The sequence below is a fragment of the Periophthalmus magnuspinnatus genome, chromosome 1 (genome assembly GCF_009829125.3).
Source record: "Periophthalmus magnuspinnatus isolate fPerMag1 chromosome 1, fPerMag1.2.pri, whole genome shotgun sequence".
NCBI classification, from domain to species: Eukaryota; Metazoa; Chordata; class Actinopteri; order Gobiiformes; family Gobiidae; genus Periophthalmus; species Periophthalmus magnuspinnatus.
This window is the reverse complement of record NC_047126.1, coordinates 17,568,098-17,578,925: the sequence shown is the minus strand read 5'-3', so window position 1 is coordinate 17,578,925 and position 10,828 is coordinate 17,568,098. Positions and strand designations below refer to the sequence as shown.

General features: G+C 36.5%; 1 protein-coding gene across 1 annotated transcript in view; it reads right to left on the bottom strand.

The window, feature by feature from the left end:
- Positions 1–4,892: 4,892 nt before the first annotated feature.
- Positions 4,893–10,828, bottom strand: part of sorcs3a (sortilin related VPS10 domain containing receptor 3a) — a 327,550-nt gene continuing 321,614 nt past the window's right edge. Inside the window, exons 26-27 of the mRNA XM_033971295.2 lie at positions 9,432–9,589; positions 4,893–4,951 (exon numbers count right to left, since the gene is read on the bottom strand). Coding sequence (XP_033827186.1) covers positions 4,893–4,951; positions 9,432–9,589 — 217 coding nt within the window. The remainder of the gene's footprint in view (positions 4,952–9,431; positions 9,590–10,828) is intronic.

The window sequence follows — 10,828 nt, the reverse complement described above, 5'->3', positions numbered from 1 at the left end:
TTAACTTAATTATGAATGGGTTTAAGGATTTTTACAACTCGTGCAATGTTCGTGCTTGACTTTATAGCCACATTAACATCCTATTTTATTTTTATTTTATTGTATCTAGATTGCAGCGATATCCCTCCTATATTTTAATGAGGTGATATTACATTTCTATGGGGTATTAGTACTTCTAACCATAAAAGGGTTTGAATAGTACTCGGGAGAGATTACTCAAACACGTATGGATGACATAAATCCTCTTTAGGCATGTTTTTGATGAGGAAACAACATTATAGCATGACAAAATGCTCCAAAAAGTCGATTTTGCATAATGTCCGCTCTTTAAAATTGAATCATAACCAGAGCTATTACACATTCACTGTGAGTACCATCTTTCTACACACTTGAGTTAACAAAACATCCATCAAGTAGGGAGACAGGGAAAATGTGCTGATATACAAAAATACATTTATTTGAAACAATTTCAAAATGAGAGTTTCTTTACTATAGAAATATTGAAATCAAGATGGAACATAAGGTTACGGATGATGCATGCATTGGAGGTTGTTGTGTACCAGAGAACGTCACAATGCTTTTGCCTTCAGAGATTTCTCAACAATCTTAACTTCAAGTATGTTTCCATATACTGCAGAATGGCTTCAATAATGTTTCACGGGCATGTTTCCATTGAGGCTCGTGGGCAAGGTCGATGCAGAAAAATATGATTAAGTTCAATTTATGTCCATTTGTAGTCAATCCTTCTGCGATCACTGTACTGACAAGGAGTATTTGGGCAAAGCAAGAACCTGAACCTTGTCTCCTTAATGTGTGACTCTTCATGTTACACGAAATGTTAAGACACTGAGTCAAGAAAGAATGAAGAACTATAAAACACAAACTCTGTTGATAAAAAATGAATCATTTCAAAATATCCATGTTTTTATTTTTTTACACCTTTAGTGTAACACATGGGAAATGTCATTCATACAAACCTTATAATTTATAATTTTGTTGTTTTTGTTCAGTTTTGGTTCAGTGGACATTAAAAAGATCGTTTAGATCCTACAGTTTACTAATGTATCATACTATAACTCCAACAATATTGTAATGATCTGATATTTTGTGATTAGTTCAGAGTTGACACGGATTGTTGTTCTTAATGTAAATACTTTATGTAACACTTGGTTGCTATGCCGACAAGTTGACGTGAAGGTTTTATTGGTCTTTTACTGGTCTGATTTGGAGACTGGCTCTAGGAGTTGAAACTGCTGTTGTTTTGCTCTTGTTTTGGCGTGGGTTACGGACTACAGTAACTCTTGTGTCCAGAAAATAAACAACCAGAAGACATCTGGCGTGTTTCCTACAATATATTGATGCACTGCACTTGTATAATAGTTAATGCTAGCTTTGTGTGAATAGTTATATTTAAACAAACTTTCTTCCAACTTTGTCGTTTAATTTGGGGTTTTGCAAGGAGATTTGTCCATTGAAAAGCAGAGGCTCCAACCTATTCCTCTACAATGGAAACATGCCTTAAACTCTCAAACTCTCGCTACAAACTGCATCTTCATCTTAAGGCCCAACAGCAGGGCCATTACAGTCGCCATACATTCGTTTGGTTTGAAACTGGGGAAAAAAAAGACAAAAAATAAACATGACAATGATATGCGCAAGAGCAATGCTTGAGTTCCTCCTAATCCTTATGTTTGGTTAATAGGACTCAGAACAAAGCATCGACCATCAAAGAACCAACCAAGCGTGATTCAATCCAAGCAAACACATAAGAAATGAATGTGAGAAATCCTCAAACAGTGGCCCTCAAACTGGTGGTTTTGTGTAGTCTTGGTTCAGTCCTGAGTCTTGATTTAGGCCTGGTTAAGTCCTGAATGAATGCTGGTTTAGTCCCGGCTTAGTCCAGTTGTAGACGTTCTTGTGCCTTGAATGAAGAGTGGATTAGTTGCTGGTTAGTCTAGGTTGGTTTGATCCTACGTCCATTGAACTTAGTTGTTTTTCATGGTTTACGTGACTTTTTGCACAGTGTCACTATTTGCTTTATGCCAATTTGTATCTGATCTGAACATTTTAATAGCAACCCTGAACCTCCTCCTACAGTCTCAAAAACAGGACTGCATCAGATCATTTGAATAATTGTGACTAATTGGCCACTGAGATAATTTTGACCATTTTAATAATTGTTTTTCATTATCTGGACTAAAGACTATAGACACAGCTATTTGTTTTTCTCCTGAAGACAGTTCCATCATTAAATCCATATGAGACATGAGGGGAATACATTTTGTGCTCAATTTCTATAGAATATTCTCCACCAGAAAGCTTCTGTTCAGCTAATTTTAACCTTAACCCGGATCAACTGTATGAAGCAAAAATCTCCAAAGCACAACAAAAATAACTGTTGATTATTATACCAGCCTTAGTAAACACTTATGTAACAATCTGAGTCATTATACATGTGGCATTTGGAATAAAACTCTGTATTACAGCAACTTCCTTTAGCTCCACAGTCCATACTGGCATTTGAACAGAACTCAAAACTTGGGTTAAAAGAAACTAAAATCATGATCATTTTTCATATAATGATTAAACTAATTTACATATCGAGTTCATATATTCAAAGGCTTATCATTAACATATATGGTTTCAGAAGAGGTCAATGTGTGTTTTCTGATACTACTTAGTTACAGAAATAGTTTGCTGCCTTCAGTATAAGGTTGTATGTGCCATTTGCAAATGTAGTTATAGGGGTTTTAGTTCACGCGCTTCTGGGAGAACGAGCATTTTTATAATAGTGTTCTTTTATGGTGCATTATTGAGTGGCGCTGCAGTGGTATTTTGGCTTGAGAGAGTTCCTATTGCAGTGGGGGCTATTTACTTCAGCCTAAACACATTTCATAGGTTTTGTGAAAGCTTCTGAGTATTAGATCATTTTAACATTTGGCTTTATGGTGCAATAATGGACCCTGAGAATCACTGTGAACTATGAAGGCCATTTTAGTGCTTGTAAACATTTTGTCTGCCATAGGCTCACGGCCACATAATATTTTTAAGACGGTGGGTCGGGATCCAAAATGTATTTCATATACTGTAACAGGCTCAAACTCCAAAATGTTTTCTTTCTTTTTTCTTATTTTGCATTTACTATATTAACCTTATTTTGATCTTGGGTTGTGGCTTGTCACAGTTGCTTGAAGATACACCCCAAAGCTTCTCCATATTTTAACGAATTGAGAAACCTGCATACTGTTTAATGTACCATATAATGCTATAGTACATAATATTGGACTTTTCCCAGATACTCAGCGTCACTTTACAATTGCTACGTTTACTCCATACTTCATACTCGGTGGTGGTAAGCTATTGTAGCCACAGCTGCCCTAGAACAGACTGACATGCGAAGCTGCCAATCTGCGCCATCGGCCACTCCGACCACCACTGATTGTTCAATCACTTGCACAAAGGCCTGTCACATTAAAAAAAGTACTGTAAATATAGACGATAAATTATAACACTGAAACTAATTTATGGCACTGACAAAAAACCCAAGAGCAGATTTAAACCACAAAAACTGTTCTAAATCTACAATATTGTTAAAAAAAACATCATAAGCTACAATAAATAAACACTTTAGTACTTTAGTTTGCATCTCTAATGAGTCATAGAAGTTAAATCTTATCACACAGTCAAAAAATAACAAAAAATGTCCCAGTATTACACAGAAAATGTACACACGATAAAAGAAAATACTGTTCTAGCTTTCATATATAGAACCATAAGTTGATATAGTAATTACCGTGACAGGCCTATTTGCACATAAAGACACAATGAATGAGTTTGAATTCCCAGTGGTCTCCCATCCAAGTTCTAACCTTGCTTAGATTCTGAGGCTAGACATGGTCACAATCAGCTAATCCCCAAGAAAGACACTCCAGATCATGGACCGAGCTTGTGATCTGGAGATTGTTCTCTTTGTGCAAACAGCGCCACCTGCTTTTATTATTAGGGGCAATAATGTATACTGTATTTATCACTGAATTATTTTACAGAATGTTTTGAAATGGTGTTAAATTCTTGTTTGAATGCAGCATGGTGTTTTGTTTTGTGTTTTTTTGTTTTGCTTTTTGCACACTGCTAATATCACATACAACCTTACATGAAAACCAAATAAACTCTTCAAGCTATTATTTCTACTGGACAAACAGCACAAGTGGACAGTAAAAAAAAAACAAAAAAAAAAACAACTTAACAAAATCATGATGAAATTGTTTTCCAGATGAATGATTAAAAAAGAACTATTTACAACACTTGTATCTACAACAGCACATAAATTATGTTCTCCATAAGAACATGCACAAGTCAAGAATCTTATCAAAACATCAGATTTCTTTAAGCAATGTCGGACTCTGTAACACATCTTTTGCTGTAGACTACGAGCATGTAGAAAGCAATACTATTTACATTAAACAGAACAGATGAGCGTATAATACAATTCATATATTCCCTGTTTGACTGGCGACATTAAAGTCTATATATAGGCAGAAATGATTTTCAAAGCAAACTCCTTAATCATAAATGTACTCTTTATATAATTTGACAAGAACGTATCGCACTCTGCAAAGTAAAGTTGTAGCTTATACATCCACAAAACCCAGTAAGTTTTGCCAGTAACTATACAATAATAATAATAATTAATAATAATAATAATAATAATCTTGAGTATACATCGACGCCTCCTGCTGCCTGGATGTTGTAGGACAAGACATCCATGCAAGTCTGTAGAAATGAGGTCCCTTTAGAAAACTATTCACATCGGTGTGTTGAATTAAAAAACAAAGTGAACCCTCCCGATGTGTCGTCCTATCTCTGTACAGGGGTCGTCCGAGCCTCCGTGTTCACACACTGGTGCAGTTTGGGATCTCCCTTGTGCTCTCGCAGGCATTGCCCACTCCCCCTGCACACAAACAGAAGAGGGAGGGGGGGTGGTTAGTGAATGAAGAAGACATGTTTTAGGTAAGGGTCTATTTGTTTTGGGTACGTTGTTTTTATGATTATATTTAGTATTATAGTGCAATAAAATGAAAAGAAAAATGTATAGCACTTTAATACTTATAATAACTACACCTTAATTAGCCCTAAAGCATGGGCAGAGACTTACTAATTAATGATAAACAAATTGTTGAATGATTCAGGCTTAACTAAGGGTTAATTAAGGGTTAGGAAACATTCTTTATACAATTTTTCTTCTTAATAATGAAATAAGTCTTTGTTCCTGCCGTATTAAAGCAGATCTGTTATGCAAAATCGACTCTGCAGAGTTTTTAACCATGTTGTAATTGTTTCCCATTCTCATTTACCATCTCAAAGTTGTTTTTTGAGGTGATTTGTGTATGTTTGAGTCATCTTTTTAAGACGTCATATTGCTGATGAACCCCCGTTTTCACAGTCACTGGCATACACCCACTGCTTTGTACGCACTTCATTCTCCAATTTTATTTTCTTAATTGGTGATACGCATATGATTCGGCAGCGTCATGTAGTCATTTTGGTACAAATGAAAAAAGAGTCTGCTGCTATCCATCGGAGGGGCCGACAGTCACACAGCTCTTTATTGTGATGACATTTACAGCAACGTCAGCTCCCATTGGGCACCTCAGTTTTGTAACACAGAAGTTAGCAGACTTGTTTCTTTTATTAAGTCATTTTAGATCAATATTGCAATTTAAAATGTGCAAATTATAACATAATGATCCACAGGTGTCAAAGATTATACCTATATAGCAGGCATGATAAAAAGTGTCTAAAGCCATTAAAGAACACAAATGCAAAATTGACTTTCTGAGCCTTTAAGCATCATCTTAAACACACCTATCCCCAGTGTTTCGATGGTGTCTGTAATCCTTTGTTCCATCTATAACATATGAGAGGCACATGATTCTCATACAACAAAATACCTTTTACATATAGGTAATATAATGTAGCTCAAGTTTGCATTTTATTTTCCACAAATTTCTGCTTTTAAAACCCCGTATGAAACACAGGGTTCTTAGCAGCCACTATTTGTTTGTGTTCTCCATTCCTTAGTGTGCCATCCCATATACAGCCACTCTTTGAGGAGGACATTTCCCCCCCCTGAAATTTGCATAAAACTTTTAAATCAACTTGTCAAACTTTTTATGAAATTTAAGTTTGAGTCCTTTGTGCCTTATTTATGTAACAAACTCTAAGCAGTGCATGTTTTCAGAATCAATTCTCAAATGAATGTCTAGACCTGGGTTTGTTTTGTGCAGAACTAAAGAAGTGTTTTCTTTGCAGCTCCAGATAAGAACCAGGCCCACGTTTCCAGTTTAAATGGAGTTTACCTAAAGCTATTAATTAATTTGCTTGATTACCAAATGTGCATTTTGTTTTTGTCCCAATAGCTAACCCCCTGATAAAAGCGTGCAGTTTGAGAAAGCATTTGGATTTGCCTAGTAAACATCATCTAAAATTAGCAGAAATTGGATCTAGGTCTTCATGGAAATCAAAATGCTGTGTAATGACTGAACTACATTACAAACTGACTATTCAAACCAGCATGTCTACTCGCAAAACTTCACATTAGTAAACATCATATCATCTCATTAAATTTGATGTACAGCATGTTAATATAAGAGTAATGCTTTATTATTAGCAATATTAGCATTATTACCCTGGAGAAGAGATGTCACCTGGAAATTAAAACCATACTTTGATATAAGCTTCCTCAGAGTAAGGATGCATGTTTTGTCAGTTTTTCAGTGCAATAAGCAACCAAAATGGAAAAAAATCAATCAATCAATAAATAAAAACATGCTTTCATCTATTTTTGACTAAAAAGTTACATACCATGGCTTTAAATCAGGGGTGTCAAACTCAAACTCACAGTGGGCCAAAATTAAAAACTGAGACAAATTCACGGGCCAAACTCTGATATGTAATTTTTTTGCCTTTTCATGTGGAAACAAACTTTAGTTTTGCTTAAACACAAAATCTGGAACAACTCAAGCGTGATATTACAAAAATAAATAAATAATGTCTCTCTGTAGCGATTAATTTGGCCGAGGTGACCAGTAGCTTGGTTGCTAATGAGTGTCAACAGAAAAGGAGGGGCGCTTGCTGGTTTCGACTGCAGTGTACTAGTAAAGCATTCTGGGATTTGTAGAAGTATATACCAGCGGGTCAGCTCTAATGCACATTTGATATGATCTCACGGGTCAAATATAATCACACAGTGAGCCAGATTTGCACCCCGGGCCTGAGTTTGACATATATGCTTTAAATAAAAACCAAATATTATGGTGGAGATTCTGAGTTCCTTTCATCTAGTGCCACCTGTCAAACCTGACCTTGTGTCTTATTGTGACCACAGTCCAGAGATCACAGTCCATTCTCCTTGGGCCCAGTGAGTGCTGAGGCTGCACACTCCGTCTCTTGGTTTCATTCATTATTCATTGTTCCCAGTCTTTAGTACAATCTATTCTTCTACTGTTTAAGGCCCCCAGGACCCTCGCTGCAACTCCCTCTTTGCCCATTAATTAAAAATGCTAAACAGATAATAAGTTGCCGATTTCCTTTGGTAAACAATAATTCTGATTCAATGGCTTGGAAGAATGCCTGAGGGGGATGAAAAGGCCCAGTTAGTTTAATACGCTGTTTATTTATGAAAAACACAATGTTTAAAAATGAGCAAAAATCCATTGTGAGTCTTTCAAGTATGTGATATAATATTGTATCTAGGGAGTGGTGATATTGTGTTTTGGTGAGATTAATAATGCAGTTTCTGTTATTTATATTCATGTTTGTTTCATGTATGTATTTATTTTTATGTATTTTAATGTGTATCTTTCTTATAGATTTTCCCCATAGTTTTTTGTTGAGATGTTTTTTCTTTGTGGCAACTTTTTTGAGGCTCTGTATTTCAATGCTGGCTGAAACTATCCTGGATACACTTTTCTCATTCAGATAGACTAACCCAGACATGAGCAGGATAAGAGGTACAACCAAACGGCTTATCGATTGGATTTGTTAACCTTGGTTTTCTTTGTGGAGCTGCAAACTGTCAGCATTCAACTGATGACATTCATTCGTTCTTTTGGATAGTATTGATAAGCCCACACTAACAAATCACAAATGTATAAACTCATGATAAATGCTTCATGCAGCACACTGGACTGAAGGCTTATATTTCTATCAGGAAGATAGGGTGCACAATCATATTTTAATGTGAAAATCATTATTAAAGAAATGAATCAAACTAGGCCTTTCACAATAATTACTGTATCAACTCATCATTCAATAATTGACAGCTGAAACTAAATATTTTTGTGCTCAATAGTTATGTGTACATTTATCTCATAGGCCCCAGTCACATGCAGCTCATCGGGGCTAGCAGTTACGGGGGGATATTTGGAGCTGAGTACCGACCGTGTATATCGTAGCAGCCAAAGAGCCAATCTGAAGCTCGGCTGTTGAAGGTAACGTCCCTTCCCACCTGCAGCGCTGGTTTAGCAGGGAGTGGATGCTTAGCAACACTGTCAATCAAACATGTTGCTAACGCTAGAGATCGTGACCTCGGGCAAAGAAGGCACCTGACTTGTCTGTTACTGATGCTTAAATTTTGAGTTACGGATAAAATGTCGAAAACATCAGGATCATGCAGCAGGATCATGCATTTTAAGACCAATATGATGAGGCTCTCTGCTGCAGTTACAGAGAGAGGGGTGGCAATTTTTCGATGTAAAGTGAATTGGGGCCAGTGTTGGAGCTGGAAGCACGCCCATGAGCACTTCCTATTTGGAACACAGCGGCTAGCAGGTTAGCTATGTTCATTTAAATATACAGTCTATGATTTGTCTACAATTTATTTGGAATAATGGGGAGATTTTTATTTATTTATTTTTTGTATTACAATAGGATTTTAACAGCAGAGGGTTGAATAAGTCACTTCTATGGTTTATTATTGCTTCATCTGTCAATTCACATAATTGCTGAGATTATCCTGGTTTATGGTTATTTTGTGGCAAAAAGTTGTTTTAATATTATCTTATATATCTTTTATTGTTATATTTCTCTGCAGTGATATGCCGTGCTTCCAAATGTATTATAGTGACAGGCCTAAATCTAATGAGCTGAAACAATTAGCATATAGGCCTAGTGAACCCCATGTAGCATGACTGTTTTCAAAAGTTTTGCATTGATACATGTGTACTTTCTCCCTGTTTGAATGAAGCATATGTAGCAACATATGTGCCCAGGAACTGTACCTGATTTTTATTGTCTTAAAAAAACAAAAAAGCAGTGAAACAAGACAAATTTTCTTTATATACCTGTAGGAAAAAAAATCAGGTACTGGCTCTTTAACAGTGTAACATATCTACTTTTTCTCATCTCGTAGTTCGTACTGCCTGACTTACGTTTGACCCTGGCATCGAGCTCCTTCTCCATTCGCTCTTTGGACGTGGCAAACTCACTCAGAGTGATTTTGGGCGTGCTGTCCTGCCCCACCGAGCCGATCATCTCCTGCTCCTTCTCCTGGTTCACCTCCGCGTAGATGTTGATCCAAGGGATTTTTCTGAGCACACACAAAGAAATAACAAAGTAAAAAGTAAGTTAAAAGAGAAAAAAAAAGTATATGTCACATTAAGATCTTTGGGTTTTTGGTTCAAAATTGTTTTCCTGCTGTCGCAATTTCCCCAAAAAATTAAGGAAAAGAAGGTAAGTAAAATACATGATTCGTAATTACTTTAACTACTTTACTAAAATAAAAACATCTCAAACATGCATCTCCACAAACTTCACTCATATTTGACCTGGAAGAAGGCCTCATCCTGCCGCTTTCAATGGAAATGTTGTTCATTTGGCTATAATCTTCCACAGTATGGCATAAAACTTATCTATCACCATGGAGAATGTTATGAAGTATGATTTTAACTTTATTTTACATAGAATAATGCAGGTGACTATAGGGTGACTTGATATCCTGCTTTGTGTGGGACTGTGCAGCATTTTCAACTCAAATCAAGCATAACACAAATTGGGGCTGAGTCTATGGCATGGCCGCTCAAACTCACCTCCGCTCTGGCTCTTTGAAGAGCTGTCTGCGGCCCACTCGTGCTTTCTCTCTCTTTACTTTGTTTTATCGTAGAGTTATCGACTCCTCTCTTTATTCAAAAGTGATCCTGAAGCTTAGAAAAGTTCCCGCAACATGTCTGCATGTTAAGGGGCTGCTTATATGGCAATGTAAGACTTCTTGTGACTGTTCCAAAATAAACTGTCTGCATTTACCCACTGCAGAATGGGCCTTACTGTGAAAACACTCAGAATGCACAGACCCATACTGCACAACACAGTCCAGTGTTATATTTACTGCTTTGGTCCCTGGATTTGAGCAAAGTATTGGCCAAAATGCAGCAGAATACAGGAATTAAGGCGTCTTGTTCAAATGGGGAGTGGAGAAGCAATGAAAAAAGAAAAATACATGTTTTTCCAACAAGATGCCCATCATTTTCACGCTTTGTCTCACTTAAACAGAGTGTTGTCCCTCATGATGTGCACCTTCAGCACGTCACATACTGTCCCTTCAATTATAAATGCATTCAAGCATTTTACTACATACATCGTCTAATGTGTATTTAAAACACCAAACTGATTTCATTGTTTCGCTGTTGCTCCAATATATCCCTAATTACTATTCAACTGGTTATTAATAGCCCTGTTTTGTCAACTTACAGACTTCCAGAAGAAATTGCTTCCCTTTAGATTAATGAGAAAAAGTCCATATCCATAATTAATGACAGTTTCCCCATTTCTC